The sequence below is a fragment of the Grampus griseus genome (assembly GCF_964374135.1).
Source record: "Grampus griseus genome assembly, chromosome: 9".
In the NCBI taxonomy this organism is placed as follows: Eukaryota; Metazoa; Chordata; class Mammalia; order Artiodactyla; family Delphinidae; genus Grampus; species Grampus griseus.
This window is the reverse complement of record NC_139003.1, coordinates 24,337,775-24,365,427: the sequence shown is the minus strand read 5'-3', so window position 1 is coordinate 24,365,427 and position 27,653 is coordinate 24,337,775. Positions and strand designations below refer to the sequence as shown.

Genomic DNA, 27,653 nt, shown 5'->3' with positions numbered 1-27,653 from the left:
TTTTCTTCTTGAAGTAGGGAGTAAAGAGGGGAAAGAGACATGAACCCCCAAAATGGTTATTGTGTATTCAAGGTATATCTGCATGTCATAATCAACACCTGCTTAGGGAATTCCCTGGCAGTCCAGTGGCTAGAACTCCGTACTCTCACTACCGAAGGCCAGGGTTCGATCCCTGATGGGGGAACTAAAATCCCACAAGCTGGGCAGCGTGGCCATAAAAAAAAAAAAAAAAACCACCTGCTTAGTATCAGCCATACTTCATCCAGCTTTTGCTTGCACTATACAAACTTATGAAGTTGAAGCGCAAGCCATACCTTTTACTGTTTCTCCTCTTCCACCAAATTTAGGAATAAAAGGTATCTTCAGGAAGGAAGATGATTTGAATTCTATAGAAGAACTCTCAATTGATCAAATTGCAGCAAAAGCGGATGTAATTTGTAGCCAGAAATAGGTCTTAATATAAAATAAGGAGTTTCTGATGGTTCTTTACCTGCTTCACTACTCCCCCCAACGACAACAAAAAGTACTATAAATACTTGCTTATACAGCCTGTGTATAGAAAAGCTTCTGGCACAAATTTCTTAGGCCTCTTCTCAAGACCCTCAAGCCTGATCCTCTGAGATGACAAACCTCAAGAGTCAAAATAAAACCAAAAAGGATGAAGACCAGAAAGGAATAGGAAGAACAAAGAATTTCTAATCACTTCTTACTTGTTCATTCTACTTAACTGGTCCTAGTTTAGTCTCTATGCTTCCCATGATCCATTAATTTGGCTATTATGATAAAATATTCTTAATCTCTCTAAGCCCTTCTAATTTAGACAAGTCCTGACATAATGCTATTTTTTTCTCTATGACCCAGATGAAATATTTTTATAGTCCTTGGAACCCTTGATGCCCCCTCCTAAATTCCTGCTCTGTGGCTCTAAGTTACGACAGTGGAGACAAACTGTATGTGAAAGGTCCTGTGGAAACAGGTGAGTAAAGTAAGGGAACTGCAGCAATTGGGCTCTCCACCACCACCATCAGGATATTTCTCTTTCTTCCCTACAGTATTTAACAAGTAAAGCAGAAAGGAAAAGGCCAGCATACACAAGAGAGGCTGCAGCAAAGAGCTACCCCAAGCTTTTTAGGAATCCTCATATCTTTCCATTTGTTATAGGTACCTAAGTCTGGAAAATATCTTTGGAATATGTCTTGTGTGTAGGAATGCATAAAAGATAACACCTTGCAAAAGTCAAACATACAGGTTTAATAACGTGCAACTAATGAAGATGGTTTATAAATGAAATAACACCTACACATTTAGTTCCCTAAATATATTACACTATTAATCATTAAAGTTAGACCTATAAGTACAAGTTTTCCATATGTGGAAAAGTAAATCTGTTTTTAAATTAAAGAGAAATTATTACTCTAATTCTTAAAAATAAAACTATCAGGATAAATTTCAAGTGTAGCTGCTCATAGTCACTGAATAAATTTAAATTTGATAATAAAACATTTAAGTTTCAACCAATGCACCTTCGTTGAAGCACATTTAGCTGAAATAACTTCGAGTCTGGTTTATTTCCATCACATATAGTACATTTTTCCAACAAGAGCATGTACATTCAATATAGAACATTTCCAGCAACAGTTACAGTCTTTCTAGTTTCCTTTCACAGTATATTTTAGTGCAAAGCACTGGGAAGGGTAAATGTTTTTCTAGCTATGAAAGCATTTTATTATGACCTTGTGGATCTTCAACATTTTAAAATTTTATACAAAAAGTATATAGATGGACAGGGTCCCTCCTAAGTACAGGGATGAACCTATATAAAAACATGGTATATTCTCTGCTGTACCTTTTAAAATTATAATTTGACAAAAATTACTAAAAAATAAAATATTCCCTAAAAAGTACAAAATATTGATTACACAAAAACCTGTCCAGTATTTCATTAAAGATAGATGTACTTCTGTTTTCCCTAAAATCTTGATTACAAAAATGGACAAAAATTCATTATTTTCTAAATTTTACAGTAGGGATCAAATATTATCTAAAGTGGTCATTTAAGATTTTACTTGGGAGAGAAAAAGAATCAGGGTTTATACCCCAATCTTCCTTTTTTAGCAATATGTAAAGAAATAAACTAGTATTATAAGAAGTGGTTGTGCAGGGATTGTCTGCATCCATAAAATAGCAGTAAGCTATTTATTACCTTCATATTAACATTAGTAAATGTGGGGTCTTTTAAAAAAAAACTGAAAAATTAAGTTGCATCTATCATTAAAGTGCTTTGTATGAAACTTAAAGAAAAATAGGGGAATGTTTAATTTTCATAAAAACCTCAGATGTTTACAGATGAAGAATGTGATGATCCATGGATGAAAATGAACCGGAAGTTTCCTATAGTATATATTTTAGAATGAAATTTTCAAACATTTAAGTGCTATAGAACAAGTTAGAAATAAATGGATGTAAAAATAATTACAAATATTTAGTAGGCTAAATATTTATAATGTGTTGAGATTTGTCTTTTGGTCCTAACATACGCTCACTAGGAAATTATATATCTGTACAATCCAATAAAAATTCTGCCAAATAAAGTGGAACAAAACTAAAATCGCTAACTTATAAAGTCTTTGATAATTAAAAATCACCAGTGGTGGTATTTTCTTCAGATTGTTGATCACTTAATCAACAAACTGCTGGAAAACAAAATTTGCAACATTTTTGTAGAAACTGTAGACCAAATGCACAGGGGTGGTTAGCTGATGGACTGTGATGACAATACAAAATGTCACAGCTACTTGAAAGTGCTGGAAGAGGCAGTGCCTTAGAAACAAGTGGTTAGATGGTTATTATTTTAGTCAGAAAACAGCAGTTACAGTCATATATTTATCAAATTTTTTTCTTTTTTTTTCCTCATAGTACCATTTGAAGATGTTTAGTGGTTCTAACACCAATTTAAAGTCTTTCCACAAAAATGAACTCCAAACCTTTTCGTACATCACTTGAAGTTATCTGAGGAGAAATGGGAATAAATGAACACTTTTGAGTTTACCAATAAAACCTTATTTTCAAAATAATACAATAGTAAATGACTTCTAAAGGATGGTTTCATCTCAAGTTTTCCACACAAATAAAAAAATGTGTGATAATCAAACCACAACATTTAACCTACTGAGCACTCAAACTAAGTATACTGCTTTAGAATCTGAATCCAAAACTAATTTAATACTAATTAAATATATTAAATGCATTAATACAAGGGACACAGGTACTGAAGGTAAACTTTAAAAATATAGAGAGACTTGCAAAAACAAGTACAGGGAGTCTACTCCTTAGTTCATATTGCATTTTAAAAATCTACATTTGTTCCAAAACCCTCTAAAAAACTAGTATTTTTTTCTTTCTTCCCAATAGGAATTTTATTTTTCTTGCAACACACAACCACAGGAGAAAAAAAAAAAAAAAACCTCCTTAATAATATTACCTATGTTGAAATGATCACCAAAACTTTATTTAAACAAAAAGGTAAAAATAAGAGGATCAGGGACCTAAACAATCACTTTTTCCAAAGGTAAAAACTAAAAAACAGGAACTAACACATACTCCCAAGGAGAAGGAAAAATAAACCCAAACTTTTGTTTATGGTTTCCCCCTTTGCCTGGAAGCACTATGTTAAACGTAAATAATAAATGCTAATTGTTCTAAATTCAATTTGGGGATTGTTTTTTCTGAGTGCAGCACTTTATTTAGCCGTCACAGATTAATTTAACAATAATTACAGTGCCTCAAAAGACTTTTTTCCTATAATTATTGCCTTCACAAATTCATTCTAATATACTTAACTTCCTACAATGTATTAATTAGTAGACTAAGTCACTGAATCAAATTAAACCTGTGCAAAGTTAGTTAAACAGAAGACTTCTATTGTAAACATAAGCCAATATAAATGTATATATTTTACAACATTGAGAGGAAATCACTGACCCTGTGCCATCTACCTATAACTATATTGCATTGTCCTGTGGAAGATAAGTTCTGAAGTTAACTTTTGTTCCCAAGCCACTGGAATAAAGGTCACTGAAGAGGTAAATGCGATATGCACATTACTCTTGCAGTTCCCACTGCCGTAAGATATATGGAAGCAAATGTGTTAAAATGGAACCAGCTATAAATTATGGTCAAATGATTTTTTTAGTTCGATGGGGGGAAAAAAGCAAAACTCTGTAACTGTTCCTCACCAGACAAGAGCCTTAGATCTTGTACTTCGGCCTTTGGTTTTGTTTCCTTCAGGTGAATTGGAAGCATTTGCCTTATGAGTTTTCTTATGATGTTCAAGATAAGTCTTTTTGGCAAATGCCTTTCCACATTTATTGCATCTGTGAAGAGAAAAGTTTTTTGTGACTTTTACTTCAATACCAACATCAGCTACTTCATACTTTTTACTAGGAGAGTTAGAAGTGCCATCGTGTTTTGAATCACTATGTTTTGCTTCGTCTCTTGAAGGGCCTCTTTTTGCCACTTTATTTAGAACAAAATCAATGGGCTTTTTTATAGCTCTGATCTCTAAACTGGCTGTTATTTTCCCAAGATAACGGGATGACTTTTTATGAACCACAGTTATATGTCGTATCACATCGCGCTTCCGACGAGTTTCATAAGTGCAAAGAGGACACTTGTAGAATTTAACATAAATGTTATTCCCATCTGTGTGCAATTCAATATGTTTAGTCAAGTTCTGTTTGGAAGTAAACTGACGTTTACAAAGTTTACAGTAAAGTTGCTTAAAGTCAAAGCCAGCTGAAAGTTTTGGCTTCCTGGTTTTTTGCTGGCCACCTGCAGCAGACGGACTAGTTGATTTAGGGCTTTCAGAGTCTTGTTTAACTTTATTTTTCTGTGCTGCCGGTGCGTTCTTTTTTTCATTTGAATGATTTGTTCCCTTTAATTCATTCTGTGGAGAATGGATAATGGAAGGGGGTGAAGATTCTACAGAATCTGCTGGTTCAACTTTAACTTTTATTTCTGAACTGTTGGCAGTATTATTGGGGCCTTTCTCTCTTTTAGAGTTTGTTCCAGAAAGAGTTATCTTGTGGACAATTTGCATATGTCTTTTAAGCATTATTTGTGAACTATATTTCCTCTTGCAAAGGAGGCATTTGCATGCAGTTAAATTGTATTCAGCCTTTGAAGACGACTTTTGTTTTCGAGCCTTAAAAGATTTTTTAGGAGAAACAGAATCCAGGAACAAAGGTTGCCCAGGCTTTGTTGCTATATCAGGAGTAATTGAATCCCTCCTTAGTCCTCTATGAACTTCATCAAAATGCCTCCTTACATTCGCTTTTGTAGCAAATGATTTACAACATACTGGACAACTCCTACTTAATGGAACTAGAACATTCTTACTGCGTCCTTTAGAGGATTGGTTTGGATTCTTTCGTGTTTCAATGTACTTTTTTAGTTCTTCCATTTTTTTCTTGTGTACTTTTCGAATGTGACGACGAACACCTCGTCTGGAATTGAATTCTTTTCTACAAAGACAACATATCAACTGGTGACCAAAATCAGAATTGTCAGAAGTTTCCAAGTCAGCCTGTGATTCCTGCAGTTGTTCATCAGATGTAGGTGCAACTTCATCTGCAACAATTTCAACAGGAGGGGGCTCTACAGTTTCCACCTCTGTGTCTGTAACTGGAACTGTCTTAGACTGTTCAGTGCTAGTTTCCTGTATTTGAACTTCAGGCTGTTCAGGAGTACTGCTTGACTCTGTGACTTCAGTAGGATTATCAGTCCTTGAAATATATTGAAAAACTGCATTCTGATTCGTTTCTATGGGTTCTAGCTTAATAATGTATTCTCGCTTGTCCACACTTGGATATATGGCTTCTAGGAGATCACTTATGGCTTGGCTTTGTTTATCATTTACATCAGGAAGGTCTGTTAAGGAAAAAACAACATTTTAATCTGAAATAATTAGCCTGCTCTAGCCGTCTAATATTTTTAAATGTATTATGAACCTCTATTTTAAAATTTATTATATTACTGGTTTGCATTTATTTTTACAAGAGCATTATCTACTTCTCAGTATTTTATGAGTATAAAAACAAGTATTAATTAAATTAAAATTTGCTTTAATTTACAATCTCATCATGGTACACAAATGTTAAGGAATAGATGCAATCTGAAGAGTTACTTCTAATAAGGGCCCTTAATATAAAATATTTAAGCACATGGGTACAATAAACAATAAAAATAGTATTTCATATTTTTAGGCTAGCAAAGGCAAATCAAAGTTCTCATAACCCAAGATGGATAAAACACCATGAAGAATGTTACTACATATAAAAATAATTCTTTTTTTAGAAAATATAACAGCATTCCTATTAACTTAATCCATAATAAATAATCTCATCTAGTTGTATAGGGACATTTGAAAATGTCCCTATATATGGAAGGAAAATACATAAACATGAATGACAGGATGTATAGAAGTGTTTGCTAAATTCAGTCCTATTACATGTCTTCTTAACATGGCAACCTATTAAAACAAATGATTAAAAACTACAGATTAACTCCAAAAACAGAGCTAGTTTTATTTATCTGTGCAATAATTACACCATCTGTAGGCAACCTAATATTCCTATTGTAACAGAGTTGTCTAACACTGGTTATGTTTCTACCTAAAATGTTAAAATCTAGCTACAAGTATAGCATCAAATCTGGTATCTAATTATGAATCAAGAAATGACTCATCATAGCTCTTCTAGTCTACTAATCTTTCTTTTTTAAAATGGATAAAGTGGTATCTATAAGAAGAATTATACTTTCACAGAAGTATTTCTAGAATAAGTATTGCAGTGCACAATAATACAGCAAATCCATTTATCTATTTCCCTCTAAAATTCAACTAAACTTTATTTCACACCAAAAAGTAACAAAGAATGACTACCAGAAAATTAAATTCCTACTAGTTCTTTAATTAAAAGGTTAGATTTGAAACTGATCTCTATAGACTACCTTTTCGTTTATATTTCAAGGATAAAAAGAAGTGTAATAAGATTTAACAGTGGTAGGGAAAGTTTCCAGACAAATATGAAATTTCTGTTTCATCTATGTCCTATAATATACTTTAAATCAGCTTCATGCTAATAATTAAAGCAGTACTTTTGATATTTGGAGCTCTGCATGCCATTTCCATCCCAAAAAGGTTAAGTGGAAAAATGCACAAAATCCATAATGCAACTGTAATATCAAGCTAACAAAATAAATTCTATATTTTGTAAGTCCACAAAAGTTAAATCCCTGAACAAGAAATAATGAAAGTAACCTATTACTTATTAAAATATTTTAAGGAATTTACATTATTCTTTAAAGCAAGAAAATAATACCATTATATATACTGCAACTTAATCATACAGAGAAGAGACAATATGCTTAATTCAACAAACATTTGGTTCCACAAAGACTTTGTTAGGCTACTTCCTGCCTTTACCACATAAAGCTATTTCAGATCTCAGGTTAGCCCATAACACAATCTAATTTCTGATAAAATGACTTATCTAATAAACTTCACTGAGAATAAAACTGATCTTCAAATCAAGACCCAGAAAACACTAGAAAGATCAACAAGTATTTTTTAATGCTCTCTACAATTACCAAAAAAATCAACTCATTTACTCATTCTTTGCTCTATTTCCAACTTTCTCACTTACTTAAGGAGAATCTAAGTAAATGATGAGTCATATCTGGTAACAAGTTTTTAAGAAGTAAGGAGGAAAAATACCAACACCCTCATCGAGCATTAATATTTTAAATTACAAAAATCCTGGATATAAACTGTATAGTCCATATAAACATTCAAATATATCCAATACTTTAATACAAATATACTCAAAAATCTAACCTCATATATCTTTAGCAAAATCCAAATGAAAAACACTGATATTAAAATATCTATTTAAGAAACTGAATATAACATTGAGTCAAGTATTTTACCTTATTCTCTATCACTATATTATCTGTAACTAGACATCGATACTATTTTAACATAAATGTATAGCTGTAGTATAAGAATACATAGCAAAATGCATAATTAAATATATGAATAAAACTTACTGTCATCCATCTGGAGACTTGGTGGGCAGTAGAATTTTTTATGGGTAATTAAATTTGGTAATCCTCTGAAGAGACTGCGGCATAATTTACATTCAAAAATAGTGTCCACATCTTTTAATAAAATATGCTTAAGTTGTTTAGTTCCTGAAGGAAAAAAGAAAAGAAAACTTAACACAAAAGGTAACTTTAACATGCAGTTTTAAACTGGGCAACCACTGTTGACAATCCAAAGGTGCAGTTTTACTCTTTAAAAACAAAATACGGGCATTGCCAATGTCTACCATACTATACTCAGAACTAAGTTATAAACTAAGTTTTAAGCAAAATTCTACTATCATTTGGATATTAGGACAGCTGAAATTGATGGTCTTTTTCTAATTCAGCAGCCAATCAATTCCTGGGCTATCTTAACAGTGGTTCCAACATCTGGTTGATCATCACAATGACCGAGGAATAAAGATGTACATGACCCACTCCTGGAGATTCTGATTCAACAGACCTGGAGTGTGAACAGAAGAATTAAATGCCACCCCAACCCAAGTTTTTGGCTGGTTCTTCCAGCTCTCTTTCACATTAGGAAGTAAACGTGAGTAATACACTTTCCCCGATTCCTTAAAGAAGGTCAAAACTGTGTCACAGGATTGTCTGTGACTTTTTTTAAATTCAGCTTAAATTACTTCGCGTTCTGGGGCAACGTGGGATTATGGCCATTCAGTGAGAGTAAAGAATCCTTGTCCACGGTTTTGAATTTTGCTTAGGTCTCTTAATACCACTAGAAATTTATTCAAAGCCTTTCTCCCTCAAAAACTCACCCTAATTGCAATAAATTAAATATTGATATAATTACTACTTTAAAGCCCGTCTTTTCCACTAGATTATAAATTCCAAGGCAGCCAAGATCAAGCCTGCCTTATTTACAGCTAAAAAGTGTTCAGCTCTAATAATGCTCAATAAATATTCGTTGAAGAATTGCCACCGATCTATGGAATCTAAGCATTATTATGATGGAAGATCAAAAGGCAGAGAAAAAATAAACAGCAACAAGTACTCTTTAAATCTTCAAAATAAAACACAAATACAAGATCTTCTGTCACTACTTCCTACAGGTCTTTGACGCAGGTAAATTGACAAAAGTGATCTGCAGTGTTCACTAATTAAGGAGCCTTTGGTTTCCTCAAAAAATGATAATAATATTGACTTAAATTAAAGAAGGGAGGGCTTCCCTGGTGGCGCAGTGGTTGGGAGTCCGCCTGACGATGCAGGGGATACGGGTTCGTGCCCCGGTCCGGGAGGATCCCACGTGCTGCGGAGCAGCTGGGCCCGTGAGCCATGGCTGCTGGGCCTGCGCGTCCGGAGCCTGTGCTCCGCAATGGGAGAGGCCGCGGTGGTGGGGGGCCCGAGTACCGCAAAAAAAAAAAAAAGGAGGGGAAAAAAAGCGTCCTGAAAAATACTTAAGACTATCTAGGTGCACAGTGTTCCATCATTAAGTTCAACAAGCACGTGACTATTAAGCTCCAAGACTACTAGAGAATAAACACCATCTCAGTAGCATAATTAATACTGTAGGATCCATAAAGGTTAAGCATTTCTGATTCAATCTTTTGCAATCTGTTTATATTTAATTATTGTATTAATCATCATGTTGCATTTTATCATTTTGAAGACAAGCCAGCCCTCAAATTTCTACTGCAACAAGATTACCACATTATCAGAACTTTACGAAGTCTTTAGAGATTCCAATTTTGATTATCACCTAGTCGTGTGACCTTAAAGGGCTATATAATCTTTGCACCTTGGTTTATTCATCTTTTAAAACAAACAAACCAAACCTATCTTGGAGAGTTATGAAAGAAAATATGAACCTAAATTCTAGAAGAACTAAATTATAAATCCAGGTTTCTACTGAGAAAAAATAAATAAATATATATATATATAAAAAATAACTTCCACTATTTCCCAATCCAACTCAAGGTTTAATTTGGTCCACTAGACCATACTACTGCAAAATCAGAAAACACACATTTTTAAAGATTCAGAGGATAGCTTGGGTATTATACTTTGTATAAAAGTAAGTTCACACTCACACACACACACACACACGCACACACTTCTCTAGTTTATTTCACATTACAAAATACATTGGCAATAAAGTGCTAATGTATTTAGTTCATAGTTAACCTCATAAGTCACTGACAAACTATGAGAGGTAGGCTGAAGATAAAAAAACACTTTAGATAAACCTCTCCAATTGATCTACATATAGTTCTCGGTAAGTGTAGGTGGGTGTGTTACCAGACGGAAGAAAACATGGGAAAATTCTGCACTTTAATTATAAATTAAAAGACCAGCTAGACCCATACTACAAATTCAATTTTGCCTCTAAAGGTAGTTAAAAAGGATTGAAGAGGGACACAGAAATAATCTGAACTAGGATTAGCTTAAGAATTCTACTGAAGATATAACTAGAACGTACAACATAAAGTTATTTGTAAAAGCGTAAAACTGCATCTCGAAATCAGGTTCTCTCAATCAACCATAAAAAAACAAAAACAGTATCAATTTCTTCTTTAGTCCCAGTTACACAGTTATATTCAGTAGAGAGTATATATTTATTCCCAGTAAGCATCCCCCCCCCAAAAAAAAACGAGTTGGGGCTAACCTTGACTCATCAATCTTTTTTTTTTTTTAACATCTTTATTGGAGTATAACTGCTTTACAATGGTGTGTTAGTTTCTGCGGTATAACAAAGTGAATCAGCTATACATAAACATATATCCCCATATCTCCTCCCTCTTGCATCTCCCTCCCCCCACCCTATCCCCCCCCCTAGGTGGACACAAAGCATGGAGCTGATCTCCCTGTGCTATGCGGCTGCTTCCCATTAGCTATCTATTTTACATTTGGTAGTGTATATATGTTCATGCCACTCTCTCATTTTGTCTCAGCTTACCCTTCCCCCTCCCCACGTCCTCAAGGCCATTCTCTACTTCTGCGTTTTTATTCCTGTCCGGGCCTAGGTTCTTCAGAACCATTTTTTTTTTTAAGATTCCATATATATGTGTTAGCATACAGTATTTGTTTTCCTCTTTCTGACTTACTTCACTCTGTGTGACAGTCTCTAGGTCCATCCACCTCATTACAAATAACTCAATTTCATTTCTTTTTATGGCTGAGTAATATTTCATGTATATATGTGGCACATCTTCTTTATCCATTCATCTGTCGATAGACACTTAGGTTGCTTCCATGTCCTGGCTATTGTAAATAGAGCTGCAATGAACATTGTGGTACATGACTCTTTTTGAATTATGGTTTTCTCAGGGTATATGCCCAGTAGTGGCATTACTGGGTCGTATGGTAGTTCTATTTTTAGTCTCTTAAGGAACCTCCACACTGTTCTCCATAGTGGCTGTATCAATTTACATTCCCACCAACAGTGCCAGAGGGTTCCCTTTTCTCCACACCCTCTCCAGCATTTATTGTTTGTAGATTTTTTGATGATGGCCATTCTGACTGGTGTGAGGTGATACCTCATTGTAGTTTTGATTTGCATTTCTCTAATGATTAGTGATGATGAGCATCCTTTCATGTGTTTGTTGGCAATCTGTATATTTTCTTTGGAGAAATGTCTATTTAGATCTTCTGCCCGTTTTTGGATTGGGCTGTTTTTTTGATATTGAGCTGCATGAGCTGCCTGTATATTTTGGAGATTAATCCTTTGTCAGTTGCTTCATTTGCAAATATATTCTCCCATTCTGAGGGTTGTCTTTTTGCCTTGTTTATGGTTTCCTTTGCTGTGCAAAACCTTTTAAATTTCATTAGGTCCCATTTGTTTATTTTTGTTTTATTTTTCATTTCTCTAGGAGGTGGGTCAAAAAGGATCTTGCTGTGATTTATGTCACAGAGTGTTCTGCCTATGTTTTCCTCTAAGAGTTTTATAGTGTCTGGCCTTACATTTAGGTCTTTAATCCATTTTGAGTTTATTTTTGTGTATGGTGTTAGGGAGTGTTCTAATTTCATTCTTTTACATGTAGCTGTCCAGTCTTCCCAGCACCACTTATTGAAGAGGCTGTCTTTTCTCCATTGTATATTCTTGCCTCCTTTATCAAAGATAAGGTGACCATATGTGAGTGGGTTTATCTCTGGGCTTTCTATCCTGTTCCATTGATCTATCTTTCTGTTTCTGTGCCAGTACCATACTGTCTTGATTACTGTAGCTTTGTAGTATAGTCTGAAGTCAGGGAGCCTGATTCCTGCAGCTCTGTTTTTCTTTCTCAAGATTGCTTTGGTTATTCGGGGTCTTTTGTGTTTCTATACAAATTGTGAAATTTTTGTTCTAGTTCTGTGAAAAATGCCATTGGTAGTTTCATAGGGATTGCACTGAATCTGTAGATTGCTTTGGGTAGTATAGGCATTTTCACAATGTTGATTTTTCCAATCCAAGAACATGGTATATCTCTCCATCTGTTTGTATCATCTTTAATTTCTTCCATCAGTGTCTTACAGTTTTCTGCATACAGGTCTTTTGTCTCCTTAGGGAGGTTTATTCCTAGGTATTTTATTCTTCTTGTTGCAATGGTAAATGGGAGTGTTTCCTTAATTTATCTTTCAGATTTTTCATCATTAGTGTATAGGAATACAAGAGATTTCTGGGCATTAATTTTATATCCTACTTTACCAAATTTTATAGCTAAATTACCAAATTCACTGATTAGCTCTAGTAGTTTTCTGGTAGCATCTCTGGGATTCTCTATGTATAGTATCATGTCATCTGCAAACAGTGATAGTTTTACTTCTTTTCTGACTTGGATTGCTTTTATTTCTTCTTCTTCTCTGATTGCTGTGGCTAGGACTTCCAAAACTGTGTTGAATAATAGTGGTGAGAGTGGGCAACCTTGTCTTGTTCCTGATCTTAGTGGAAATGGTTTCAGTTTTTCACCACTGAGAACGATGTTGGCTATGGGTTTGTCATATATGGCCTTTATTATGTTGAGGTAAGTTCCCTCTATGCCTACTTTCTGGAGAGTTTTTATCATAAATGGGTGTTGAATTTTGTTGAAAGCTTTTTCTGCATCTATTGAGATGATTATATGGTTTTCCTCCTTCAATTTGTTAATATGGTGTATCACATTGATTGACTTGCATGTACTGAAGAATCCTTGCATCCCTGGAATAAACCCCACTTGATCATGGTTTACAATACTTTTAATGTGCTGTTGGATTCTGTTTGCTAGTATTTTGTTGAGGATTTTTGCATCTATGTTCATCAGTGATATTGGTCTGTAGTTTTGTTTTTTTTGTGACATCTTTGTCTGGTTTTGGTATCAGGGTGATGGTGGCCTCGTAGAATGAGTTTGGGAGTGTCCTCCCTCTGCTATATTTTGGAAGAGTTTGAGAAGGATAGGTGTTAGTTCTTCTCTAAATGTTTGAACAAATCAACTGGTCAGACCACAACTTTTCAATGTTTAAAGCAGAGTAAGCTTCCCTGTAAAAGCAGCACCTTTGTGACATTTTAACTTTAGTACTCCTCTCCTTTTTCCTCTCCCTCTCCTTCAACAGAATCCACACCAACCTCCTCATAATCCTTCCCAAGGGCAGTCATGCCCTCACGGGCCTCAGAAAACTCTCCTTCCTCCATGCCCTCACCCACGTACCACTGAACAAAGGCACACTTGCCATACATCAGGTCAAACTCGTGGTCCAGGTGAGCCCAGGCCTCAGTGATGGCTGTGGTGTTGCTCAGCATGCACATAGCTCGCTGTACTTTGGCCAGGTCTCCACCAGGTACCATAGTGGAAGGCTGGTAATTAATGCCAACTTTGAAGCCAGTGGGGCACCAGTCCACAAACTGGATGGTATGCTTGGTCTTGATGGTGGCAATGGCAGCACTGACATCTTTGGGAACCATGTCCCACCATGGTACAACAGGCAGCAAGCCATGTATTTACCACGGAGAGGGTCGCATTTCACCATCTAGTTGGCTGGCTCAAGGCAAGCATTGGTGATGTGTGCTACAGAAAGCTGTTCATGGTAGGCTTTCTCAGCAGAGGTGACAGGGGCATATGTGGCCAGAGGGAAGTGGATAAGGGGATAGGGTACCAGGTTGGTCTGGAATTCTGTCAGATCAACATTCAGGGCTCCACACTATTTGACCTATCAACCTATTCAGGTTAGTATAGGTTGGGCACTCAACATCAAGGTTTCTACAACAGATGATAGATGGCCTCACACTGTCTACCGTGAAGGCACAATCAGAGTGCTCCAGGGTGGTGTGGGTGGTGAGGATGGAATTATAGGGTTCAACTACAGCTGTGGAAACCTGAGGGGCTGGGTAAATGGAGAACTCCAGCTTGGACTTCTTGCCATAATCGACAGACAGATGCTCCACCAGCAGGGAGGTGAACCCAGAACCAGTTCACCCACCAAAGCTGTGGAAAACCAAGAAGCCCTGAAGACTTGTGCACTCGTCAGCCGGTTTCTGAATTGGATCTAAGACGAGGTCAATGATCTCCTTGCCAATGGTGTAGTGACCTCAGGTATAGTTATTGGCAGCATCTTCCTTGCCTGTGATGAGCTGCTCAGGGTGGAAGAGCTGGCGGTAGGTGCCAATGCAAACTTCATCAATGACCGTGGGTTCCAGGTCTACAAACACTGCCCTGGGCACATGCTTGCCAGTGCCTGTCTCACTGAAGAAGGTGTTAAAGGAGTCATCTCCTCCCCCAATCGTCTTGTCACTTGACATCTGGCCATCGGGCTGGATGCCGTGTTCCAGGTAGCAGAGCTCCCAGCAAACACTGCCGATCTGGACACCAGCCTGGACAACATGGATGGAGATGATAGCTGCTGTTTTGTGGCTGCCAAGCAGATGGCAGACAGGAGGAGGAGAGGCTGTTGCTTCTTACAGCGCGACTCTTAGGCAGTCGATGTAAGAGAAACTGCCTGACTTATCAATCACAAATGCTCCACCACCCTCACGTCACCTATGCACATACACACATACAAACACAGTTGTTTTGATCCAGGCATACCAAAATTCTTTCAGGTCCTTGGATTCACCAAATTCTCTCTCACTTACTTTTCAGGCCTTCACCTATGTTTTTTTTCTCTCTGCCTATAACATTCTCTCATTTCCCTGGTCTGGCTCACTTCTAGCAATCCTTCAGATTCCAGGTTAGATGTCATTTCCTCCAGGAAGCCTTCTCAGACTCCTCCTGTTTTTTGTTAAGAATTCTTTCCCTCGGGCTTCCCTGGTGGCACAGTGGTTGAGAGTCCGCCTGCTGATGCAGGGGACACGGATTTGTGCCCCGGTCCAGGAAGATGCTACATGCCGCGGAGCGGCTGGGCCCGTGAGTCATGGCCACTAAGCCTGCGCGTCTGGAGCCTGTGCTCCGCAAAACGGGAGCGGCCGCAACAGTGAGAGGCCCGCGTACCGCAAAAAAAAAAAAAAAAAAAAAAAATTCTTCTCCTATATTCCCCAGAGCACCCTATACATCTATACTACATAACCCCGCTATCTTGTAATTAGTTACTTTTCTGTATCCCCATTAGACTGGAGGCTTTAAGAAGACAGAGAAGATATCTTTGATGCTCACCACTGTACTCCCAGCTTTCAGGACCAGGCCTGATGGGCATTTGTTAAATGACATACTGAAGAGCCTTCTCTATGTTTCAGAAAACTTCCCTATAAGTAAGATTTCTATTAAGTCTATGTAAAGTTGACCAGAAAGTCAAAAAAGGGACCTGAATGATTTTCCAATTCTGCTTACACACTTTCCAAATGAGAAAAATAAGATGTGCCCTCATTCCATAAATACAGGCAAAAGTTACTCCCTAAGTTAGTTTCAGTTACCATTTAAGGTTTTGTTGGTTTCCCATGGGGACATAACTGCTTTATTCTAATCAGCTACCTTTTTAACTGATTGCTTTGCTCACTGACAATTAGACACAGCAACCAACTGTGCCTCTGTCAACAGTTAAAACTTTCTATAACCTGAAACACGAGACAAGACAGCAGCAAAAGTTCATCTAGACAGCCACAAAAGTTCTTCCACAACTCCTAACCCTGAGAGAGAGAGAGAGCCATGCTGCCTTACCCCTAATTATTCCTTTTCCTATATTTAACTCTTTTTCTTGCCTTAGGTTTTTAAATTATCTTAGAAGTCACTACATACTGCTTACATACTGCTTACATAGATCATCAATCAGTATCTTTCAAAAAACCAGCCCTCCAAAGGGAAAGCTTTTGATGCCTAGAAATTAACTAATTAATGAATATTTCAGATTATCACGCATAATGGATGCTCAATAAAATTTAGTTAAACCTCATCAAGGGTTTCTCCTGTGCTATCAATTAATGCCAAACACATTGTATACACTGATAAAAATGTTTAAAAAATTATTTTCAAAAGGAATCAATATTCAATTTTACATTAGGTTCGGTGGCAGTCAGTTGACATGACATAATATTAATTCTAACTCTTCAGTGCTAGACAAAGATAAACTTTCCTTTTCTCCCTTAATATACTGATATGTTGATCAATGATAAGTTGCAGCAATAATGATTTTTAAATAGTATACTGCATGCTTTATTGCTGACTCACACATGAGCTCAGTTTCTTTAGGATGACTGTTTAACCACAATATCATCCCAACACTGCAAGCAAATCTGTAACTCGTGTCATACCTCCTGAGTTCCAAGACCAGTACGAAGGGAATTTCGTACTGATCATCCTTAACGTAAGAAAACTTAGGAAAACTGATATTGTTATCTTAAAACCACCACCTACAAAGGTTGGTTAAAAAAAAATTACTAAATTATGGAACACTGCCACATACTACAATAAATTTATAAGTAGAATAAAATTATTTTAGTGCCTACTTGGTGAATCTTTCGTTTAGTCTTACACACATTTATTGAACACCTATTAAATACCAGGTACAATGTTATTCACTGAAGACATGAGAAGTGAAGGATATGATCTGCACCCTTGAGAAATTCCCTAATATAAACGGCTGCTCTCCTAGGAACACAGCCCCAGATGAGATGCTTTGAAGATGAATGTAAGACCAATAAAACAAATCTACATTTTTCTTATTCATCCCCAAAATATGCACTCTGATTTAAAACTTCCTACAGTTGCTATGTATCAACCAAAAAAAAACCCCAAAAAATCCATCATATAATATGGCACTATCTTATGTATCTCTGATAAATCACACTTCCAGGACAGAGGTATCACCATCCAGTCATAGCTTACACTAACTCCAAGAAATGTTGCTTTAAGCAATAAAAAATAAACAAAAACTCTTCTAAGAAAGTAAATGACCAAACTTAAATTTAATTAATGACAATAGCAAACATCACACAAAGCCAATTCTCATTTTTCACTGCAATTTATTCCTCCCTAAGATTCAAAAAAGATGCTACTTGCAAATAGTAGTAATGTGTTCTATAGGTAGAATCTTTTTTCTATAATACAGTTGACCCTTGAACAAACACAGGGGTTAGGGATGCCAACACTCTGCACAGTCAAAAATCTGCATATAACCTACAGTCCTCCTTATACTCCCTTCCTCCATATCCTCACTTCTGCATCCTTGGATTCAATCAACCAAGGATCGTCTGATACTGTTAATATTTACTATTGAAAAACTCTGCAAAAAATAGACCTGCGCAGTTCACACCCATGGTGAATGTTCAAGAATCAACAGTATAATATTGTAAAAAGAGATAATATATATTTCAAGAATTCAAAAAAAGATGTCAACTTCATATTAAAGACCAGTTATGAATACTGGACAATTTCCCATTTTTCTGCTTCTAACCTTAGGGCATTCCACAGCTCCTTTGCCTCTACCAGAAGACTAAGCGACTAAGAAAGAATATTAAGCTCAATTAATCAATTATTTATAAATACCTCATGGAAGTACACCTTTTTTGTTATTTAAAATTTTGTTTCCATTTGGGGAGAGAGGTTGGGAAAAGAAGGAAGCTAAAATAAAAGTTAATAGAGGGAGGGTTGGATTGGGAGTTTGGGACTAGCAGATACAAACTAATATATAGAGGACAGATAAACAACAAGATCCTATTGTATAGCACAGGGAACTATATTCAGTATCTGGTAATAAATTAAAATGGAAAAGAATATGAAAAAGAATTAATATATGCATATAACTGAATCACTTTGCTGTACACCAGAAACTAACATAACATTGTAAATCAACTATTTCTTAAAAAAAGTTAATAGATACGAGGGAAATTTGAAGACAAAAAGTCACAGACGTGATCCTGGAAGGACTGACACAACTAAGGAAAGGCTCGAGCAAAGGGCAGGGCACAGTCAAGGTAGTACCTGAAGCCAGGATTCAAAGCAAACAGCATGTCTCAAGTCACCCAACCATCAGGGATTTCAGAGTAGAAAATCTGCAAGTAGGGGCAAAACAGGCAGCCTTCTAAAAAAAATGAGGTATCTATCTATGGACAGATGTCAAACAACAGTGGAAAGTACTGTTAAAAAACCAAAGATACCTAACTATGCAGAGTCAGCTACTCCTTGTATTAGGAAGAAAGTGAGGAATATATGCTCATATGTGTGTAGAAGGTCTCTAGAAGAAGACACAAACCATGTAGCCGTGCTGTCTGAACAAAGACACTTACTTTTGTATTTCTGTATACCCTTTTATACCTCTTTATTATTTTTTTAAACAACTTATTCCAAAAAGAAAAGTCTATTCAGATTACAAGTTAAGCAGATAGAAATAGAGAGAGATTAGAGGTTAAGAAGTATTTGTAATTTAAAGCCAGGAAAACAGTCCAAAGCAAAAGCTAAAGTGTGAAGCAAAGAAAATGAGTCAAAACTGGTCAAGCAGTCAGTACAGCACACATGGGGTTGGTGGACCTAAAAAATGAGTCAACTCCTTCCTCAGCCTTTTACGAACTTCCAGCTTGGGTAGGAATTAATACCAGGCCAAAGAGAGCCCAGTTTAGGCAGGAGACCATGAATCCTTTAAGCAAAGCTGATACCGGAACTGAAGACAACTATCTTGAGCTTGAAGACAAAGGCAGATATCCTAACACATTACTACTGCCCAACCTGGTTTAGCCTGTGAAGGTTAACAAGAGCAAAAGCATAGACTTCAAAGTTCTATCTTCAAATACCTGTCAGATACAAAACACCACCAAGATTGTTCTTTAAATGCAATGTGTGTGACCCAGCTGTAATGGAAAGAGTCTAGAAAGAGAGGAGTCATTGAGGGGCTGCTTGGGAGTAGAATGAGACCGGGAGAAACTTACACGAGTCTCAGGATGAGAAGGGATCTTAGACCCTAAGTCACGAGGCCCCAACTTCCAGCTCATCCTCTCAAGGTTTCAGTCAGCCAAGGCTTAAATACCTCAGTGCTAAAGAAGAGCTACCTTAGGAGACTTGAGATTATCCAGATACGTAAGAGATTACTATCTTGAGGAAATTAGAATTACTTAGCTATGAGATACACTAATGAAGTAAAAGAATTCCTTTTTTAATCCAAAATTAGTTTCTTTGTACCATTCAGCATATTTCTAAATCATCTCTAATTTAAATGATAGGGTACTTAGAGAATTTAAATTATAGTATTTTCAAAATTTGTTTGGGGAAAAAAAAAAACTCAGAAGGCAAATTTACCAGGGACATTTAAGAAAGAACATATTACCCATTTCACAGTCCCTTTCCTTCAGCTTTGCAAAGAAACAATAAACACAGAAAACAGATACAACCACAGTGCAATGGAAAAACACGTAATTTCCTTTTTAAATATTCACCTTCCAAAGTTAAAAAAATATATAGATTTTGGGTACAGGAGCTTATTGAGAAGGTATTTTTTACAAGACAAAGCACAAATAAATGAAACAATTCTAACTTCTTAATCAAATAACACTATAATAAACTGAAGCAGTATAAAATAACTTCGCTAATCCCAAATTATGAATTTTTAAAAAAGAAACCTATATAGCAAGGAATATGACTATGTGAAGCTATTACCTTCATTTCCATGATATGAGAAAGAACAAAAAGAATTTTTATCTCTATACTAAAAGTAGCTAACAGAAACTCTAACTACAAATAAAAACTAACCATTCTTCTGTTATGCCAGAAATGTATTTAAATACTGCCTCTAATTAGAAAAATTTTAATTGTATTTACCACAGGAGAATTTGACGTATTATTTATTTCTGTTAACCAAGGGCAATTATCAAAAGTAAAAAACAACAACAAAAAACACAGTAAAATATGTTATACCACCATCCAACATTAAGCATAGGCATATGGTATACACGAAATATTTACTGACTTAAATATACATAAAAGCAATGCCATAAGGACTACAGATGAAAAGTGTAAGAAATGAATCTTAGACTCAGAAATTTATTTTAGATTAAAGAACAATCTATTTCTTAGAATCCTAAAGTAAATCAAATAGATACTACTTCCCTTTAAAATGATTTAAAAACAAGCACCTCAAAAAATTTCTCAATACAAAACAAATGGTTTCATATAAATTATCTTTTTCTTTGAATCTCAGAAATTTTTCATTATGATATAATAAGCTTTAAAATAATAACAAAAGATAGTCTAACCCTTTAATTGCCCACCACTTAGGTGTCCATCAGTCATGTATGTTTGCTTGTTCATATTTGATTTAATAGCCTGCAATGTCAGAGAAGCCAAATCCACAAGAGGTGGACAAGTGGATCATAAGAATCACAGCAACCTAAGACTTTACAAAACACTGTAGTTCTAACAGTTCTCAACCATTTATACTTAGTGAGCAACACCTACTTTAGAGCACTGGATTGTAACTGCACAAATATACTTATTATATATCCATTATTATAGCAATCTAATGGAAAGAAAAGCTAAACAAATATATCTAAATATCAGGGCTGGAATAATCTTTTTTCTATCTGTGCTCTACTAAAGATATTGAAACTCCAGGGTTAGGTAGGAGATGGTGAGTCACATAAACAGAGATGATAAAGTAATTAATCTAGAACAAGGGACATCTCAGACATTCTGAGTAAATAATCTACTCTGTCAAAGCTCATAAAGACCCTGTATAATCTACTACCGTCCTTTGAGAGTTTATAAAGAACATGCCAAAAAATAACAATGAATCTTTGCCAGCAAATATACCACATATTTCTTTAAACCATACTAAATACTTTTTAAATTAGTATATAATATATAGTACTGAAAAGGAATCTCTATCAAGTCAATATTTACTCATCCACTTTTTAAAAATGACAATCAAAAGTATTCTGTAAAGAAAACCAATGTATACATTTTATTTTTAAAAAATTATTTCTAAGGATTTCTAGGTAGTTTTTAGCTACTATGTGAAGATTGAAAATACATCCTAAAACATTCATACCTGATCGAAAGCACTCAATTATTTGCTGAATACCAGATTTGGATGTCTGTAGTGGTTGCTGTAACAAAGGAGCATCTCCAGGTTCCAGGATATAAACTACATGGAAGACAAACACCCAACCCAATCCCCACAAAAAAAGGGTTATTTATTTAAATCATTTACTATTGAAGTAAAACAATGGTTTGCTATAATCATGTTAATGACAATCACACTTTTTTGTATATACTCCACCATTATCTTTGTAAGGCAAAATGAAATAATGGGAAAAATGTAACTAAAATTTTTCTCAATTCAAGGTGAAACTAAGGCTACTGAGACTATGCATTAAGTTCAAATGCAAAGATCTTACTATTTTGGTGTTAGTTAGTACATATTAGTCATGTTTGCCTTTTTATTCCCCTTGAAGAGGAACCACTATATTTAACCAAAATTCTAGGGCAATGATAACCTAGCCACACCTCATAAACCATTCCAAAACTCTCCGGACAATCTAGTACAGCTCTCTGGGCAATTAAGAGAGCAAAACTCAAAAACCACTACCTAAGGAAAGAACTGGTCAAGTGCACAACGACAGATGTACAAGAAAGTTCACTGCAGCACTCTGCAGTACTGTAAATAATTGAGAAAAATTTCAAACAACTTAGAAGTCTCTCAAAAGGAACCAGACTAAATAAACTATGAAATATCCATACAACAGAATCTCTCATGGCTCTTACACAGCATGAGCTAGGTCTACATGTACTGACAACAAAGGATGTCAATACTACATTGCTAAGCAACAAAAACAGGTTATAGAATATGACCTCAATTATATTAATATATATTTCAGTAGCTACAGAAAGAAATAAATTTAAGGTATATGTGTGTCTATGTATAAATGTTAATATAAACACAGAAAGTCTGATGGGATACCAACGAAATTTAACAATGGTTCTTTCCATCAGGGTGGGTTTATAGGGGTGATTTTCACTTTCTGCCTCACACTTCACTAGCCTGGGCTTTTGGAAGTGTGCACTTTAGAAAGTAAGCATTTTTATAATAAGTAAAAATAATATTCCCATTGTAAAAGTAAAAATTTTCATATACAGAGGTCTATATCATGCCTGCTTTCCAAAATTCCCAGAGTAGCAGTATAAATATATAATATAAATAAGATTATGGTAATAAGAAACAAGGTAAGTGAAAAGGAAAACTGAAGTTTCCCATCAGATATCAAATAAAGAGATAGTTGTGGTGGAGAAAAATTGGCCATTTTAATTACCTCTTTTTTTTCAATATGTTATAATGTTTTACCGTCTTAACCTAGATGATATTTTACCATCATCTGCTCAGTGTGAGAAGATAAGGAGGGTTACTTCAGTAATGTGTGCTGCTACTGCTTCAGGGCCCAGGCTTGGACAGCATTTAGCTGTCTGATAAGGCCTGCTAGGCTATGTGTAGAGACACAGCCTTAGATTCTCATTTTGGTTTCAACTCTTAAGTTCAGCGTACACAAAGGGGAGGAACTATGTCTCAGGACCAAATCATTCCATTAAGCAAAATTTTCCCAATTTTAAGAGAAACTCTGAGGTGTTTTTAAGAACATACACACAAATACAACTCATTTTGGGAATATCTGACATTGGCACTAACTGCAGTGGTTAAGAACAGAAGACTCCAGACCTGGACTGATTGCGCTGAAATTCTTTTGCTACCAATAACTAGATACCACTAGGGCAAATTACACTCTCTGATTTCTCTGTTCTCATCTCTAAAATGCAGATAATAAAAGTACCCAAATCATAGGGTTGTGCGAGGATTAAATTGGCTAATGCAGGTACCTGGTTATATCAGAGCCTGGAATATAGTAAAGACTCAATAAATGTTCTAGCACCATCATCATCATAATCTACAAATCAACTGCCTTCCTGACACCAAAAACTGAAAAATCTTTTCCAAAATCTAAGAGAAGTAGAATGCAACCCCTTAGAGAAACAACAGTAGAAGTTTGTAAGTAGACTGATGATATCATTTATTTAGGTTAGATGTTCTTTCCGGTATTTGTACACTGTAACAACCAATAACTGATTATAAAAAATAACAACTACAGAAGATAGGGTAGAAGTTATACAATTTTAAAGAACTAAAAAGCTCGAAGGCCTGGCTCTGTAAGTGACAAGAATTCTAGAAAGGAAGAATGAAAAAAAGAGTAATGAATAAGGGAGAAATATGGGGGGAAAAAATGGAAACTTCTCCTTAGAGCCCCCTTTCTTCATTTAGGTATATGCTCCAGAAAACTTCCTGTAATACACTAACTTCCACTTCCACATAACAACATCTGATTTTAAAGCTAGAGCAAAATTTTGTTACCCATAACCATCACTGGTACCACCAGAATACATACACATCCTGAGATACCATTCAAAATAACCCCAGGGTTAGTTCAGTTATGAGTGGACACATTCATTTGGTATACACATCTGTGTAGGTCCCCTTGTAAGAAACTTTTCTTTCTTCATGAAAACATACTCTCAATCCTAAAAAAACTTTATATGTTAGTATTTTATAAAATTTCCTCTTACATATCCTAACATCCCTCCCAAGATCAGGTTACATGACCATTCAGGAAAAAAGGAGCATCTCTCTCCAGCCAAAAAACACAAACGCTCAGAAGTTAACACCTTTCTTTACATCCTTCCAAGAACACACTTCCCAGAATAAAACACCCACTTTTTTAAGTCTCTCCTACCTTAAAATAAGCCCCTTAAAATATCCTTCTACCTATGATGTCTGAGATTTGCTTTCAAACAGTAGAGAGTAGGGGAGCAGTTGGAGGATGGAGAAGGGAACTGTGGGGAGGGGAGAATACAGATCAAAAGAGCTTGTCCACATATTGATAACTGATGGAGTTGTGTAATGGCTACATCAGGTTCCTTATACCATTCTCTCTACTTCTGAACATCTGAAAATTTCTCTAACAAAAAACTTTCTTAAAACATAACTAAGAATATTTTACATACACTGATAGACTTATAACACCACCCCTCAATACAAATTGATCCATCCTATCAAAACCTGCTCAGGAACACACTGCTCTCATTCAGAACTCACCTATCGTTCATAATCCAAAGGAGGTCAGACCTCTTGGGACAGCTCATTAAAAGATCTTCTCAAACATCATGTCACCGTCTTTCCTCCATCTGAGGGCATCCTCTTTTTAAAACTACCATAACATACTCCTCTCAATAATGGCCCATACCTTCCTCTAAAATAATGACAATTAACTACCCCGTAAGTTAAACTTTTGGCTTTCCACTGAACTAAATCCTCAGGAAGTGTTTACTTCTAACTAAGAAAGTGAAGAAATACCAACCACTTTTGACATGACAGTCTGAAAAATAAGTTGCATGGGAAAAGTTCCTGGCAAAATAAAGTTGAAATTTTTCAATTAATGCAACTTATCTGAATTTGTGTTAATGAGGGAGAAAAAGCAGAAAAGTTCCAACACATATTTAAAAGTTCAACTCTGGAAAACCTCTTTAAAAAGACATTAAAGTATCTAGAAAACTTTAATTACCAGAATATATACTTTATAAATAAGGTATGGTCACAAATTATCTTACTTGTTTACTTACGTCTATCTCTTCCCACTCAAACGTTCCATGAGGGGGTGAGCTTATCTGTTTTGTTCACCACTTATATCCCCATTGCCTTGAATAGTGCCTAGCCCCTAACCGGTGCTCCATAAAGATTTGTCAAAAAAATAAAGAAATGAGTGACCAAATAAATTTCTTCCTAAATAAGAAGTTTTAATATGATGATTTAATTAACTAATGCAACTCAAATGACTTCTCAGAAAAAAAATGGAATAAAAAGACAGTGGAACACAAGTATAAGAAGTCATTCACAGCTTTGTACTTCAAAACTAGCAAAATCCATTCAACATTTGGCAAAACGTTAAGTGATATATCATCACTTCAAAGATACAAAATATGCAGCAGAAAGGATGGTGAAAGGTAGGTAGATCAGGAACAGTTGAATAAACACTGGATTCCACCCTGGGATTGCCTGTTTTACTAGAAGAGGTATTATTTTCAGCAAATCAGTGGGGATAGGGTCATAGTACAAATTTTATTCTCATGTGTACCAAAGTGTTCCGAAAATAGTTCTTCCCCTTTTACCATTGCCATTTTTTCCCATTATACAAAAAAAGTACTCTACTTTACATGAACTCTACTGTGACAAAACCAAGTACATTAGTGCAGTTAAAATACTCCAACAAAACAACAAGCAAAAGTATTAAAAAGTCCTAATAACTTTTAGGTCAAAAATAATGATAAACAACTGCCTTTGAACTGTAACAGAAGAGCCCTTAGTTGGTTTAGTGACTGTGTATTCAAGGATTCCCTTTTTAAGCTGTATCTCTAAATGTTTGTGACAAAGCACATCATACTTCTAATAAGCAGAGAAACTATTAAGAGTTTATATATCACATTTATTAAAGGGTTGTAATACTCTTCATGAGCCTTCAAAAAGCAACTTCTTCATTTCATAAATTCAACTCAAAAGAGTTCCACTGAACAAACTATCCTAAAAATATTTATGTATTCTATCTAAATATTCAGATTTTGCAACAATGTGCTCTGTCCAAGAAATTTCTTTAAGAGGTTCCACTTAACAAAACCTGATTCTTCCAACAAGTTGACTTCAGCAAACTTTTCTTAGCCCAAACTAAACTCATTTTTAAGTTTAAGCATTATTCTGTCTCTAAGCACTATCAAAGCACGAGAAACTTTTAGTTTTTAAAAATTTACATGAAACAGCTTCCTCGAAGATAATGCCAGTATTCTACTACCCATTTTTTCCTTTCTCTTCAGTTTTAAACATTCACAGAGCATGAGGGTATACTACTAGCTGCAGGCTGCCTTGAAAGAAAAGGAAAGGGGATTGAGTAATTGATCTTGTGGAAAAGATTTAAGGTGACACTTGCAGTACTTTTTTTAAGAGATCAAGCAGGGGAGATCTCTTGTTTGTACAAGCTTTTAGCTTCATAACTGGTTTTATGCTGGGGGAAATTATAGCCTGCTTAGTTAGGAATGTCTTCTTGGGCAGGAGGTAAGGAGAACTAAAAGAAAACAGAAGGCAGAGCGGCTCTGGTGGAGGGCAAAGTAACTGAAGAAAGGCGTATACCTGGTTCACAGCATCCGTGATGATGGTGGTCAGTCTGACAGTATTTGTCCCTTAAAGGCATTTTCAGTGGGCGCGACCTACTTTCCTTTCACTGTAAGAAGCTCTTCATTGCGGCTTGGCTGTTGAAAGAAGCACAAACCCGTCACTCAGCCTGAACTTCCTGGGGGGGTTCTGGCTGCATTTTCCAGAAACGTTCCCCTCACCCGCCCTCCGCTTGCCCTCCGCTTGCCCTCCACAGCCCTGCACCCTCCTCTCGAACTGAGAAAGAAAAACGCACGAAGGCTTCTTCAGCCCGAACTCCCGCACAGGTTCACCGCCCTACCCGGAAACGCAGCCCCGGGCGCGCAAGGCAAGGGCCTGGCCGGCTGCGCGGGCGGCGGCGGCGGTGGCGGCCTCGCCTTCCCGGGCGGGCGCGCGCGGAGACGGTGGCGCGGAGCGCAGCGGGCACGGCCGGCGCCGGGGCCCGTGGGGCGGGGGGCGCGGCGGCCGGGCGGCCGAAGTGTAGCTCCCGCCGGCGGCCGGCCCACGTCGCGCCCTCCCGCGACGCACGTGCGCCAGGGTCTCCCCGGCTGAACCCCCGTCCCCCCAACCAAGTGCGCCCAACTTACTGAACTCTTAGGGCGGGCCGACGGGCGGGCGGAAGGAAGGAAGGCAGGCCGGACGGCCGCGGGGACAGCCTGGCGTGAGAGGCGGCTTCGGGCCCCACCTGGCGCAGCCTCGCCGGACCGCGCGAAGGGACCGGGGTTCGGGCCAGACGCGCTCCCAGAGATTCCCCGCCGGCGCTGACGCGGAAGCGCCGCAGCTCACCACGTCCCTCCGCGGCCCGAGGCGACGGCTGTGGCGGCGGCTCACGGCGTCCCTCCGCGCTGTGGAGCTGGCGGGCGGGCTGACGGCGCGCGGGCGCAGGCAGTTGACAGGAGGTACCGCCCCGCAGCCGCTGCCGCCGCCACCGAAGGAGCCGGAACCGGAGC

The 27,653-nt window shown here is 36.8% G+C and overlaps 1 protein-coding gene and 1 pseudogene across 4 annotated transcripts; both read right to left on the bottom strand.

Annotated features, from left to right (window-relative positions):
• Nucleotides 1–1,255: 1,255 nt before the first annotated feature.
• ZNF800 (zinc finger protein 800) lies at nt 1,256–27,394 on the bottom strand. 3 transcript variants are annotated; one of them, XM_082661566.1, is made up of 6 exons: nt 27,291–27,394; nt 26,683–26,801; nt 21,514–21,609; nt 8,107–8,250; nt 4,236–5,928; nt 1,256–3,009 (listed from the first exon to the last, which is right to left on the bottom strand). In XM_082661566.1, coding segments are annotated over exons 2-6 (1,995 nt in total). In that variant the 5' UTR covers nt 26,744–26,801; nt 27,291–27,394; the 3' UTR covers nt 1,256–3,008. The 3 variants fall into 3 exon arrangements, with proteins under 3 accessions (XP_082517692.1, XP_082517691.1, XP_082517693.1); XM_082661565.1 differs by lacking the exon at nt 1,256–3,009 and having other exon boundaries at nt 3,718–5,928; XM_082661567.1 differs by lacking the exons at nt 1,256–3,009; nt 21,514–21,609 and having other exon boundaries at nt 3,718–5,928.
• Nucleotides 13,562–14,863, bottom strand: LOC309826976 (tubulin alpha-1A chain-like; annotated as a pseudogene). The gene has a single exon. The product of its transcript is annotated as a tubulin alpha-1A chain-like (transcript).
• Nucleotides 27,395–27,653: the final 259 nt, after the last annotated feature.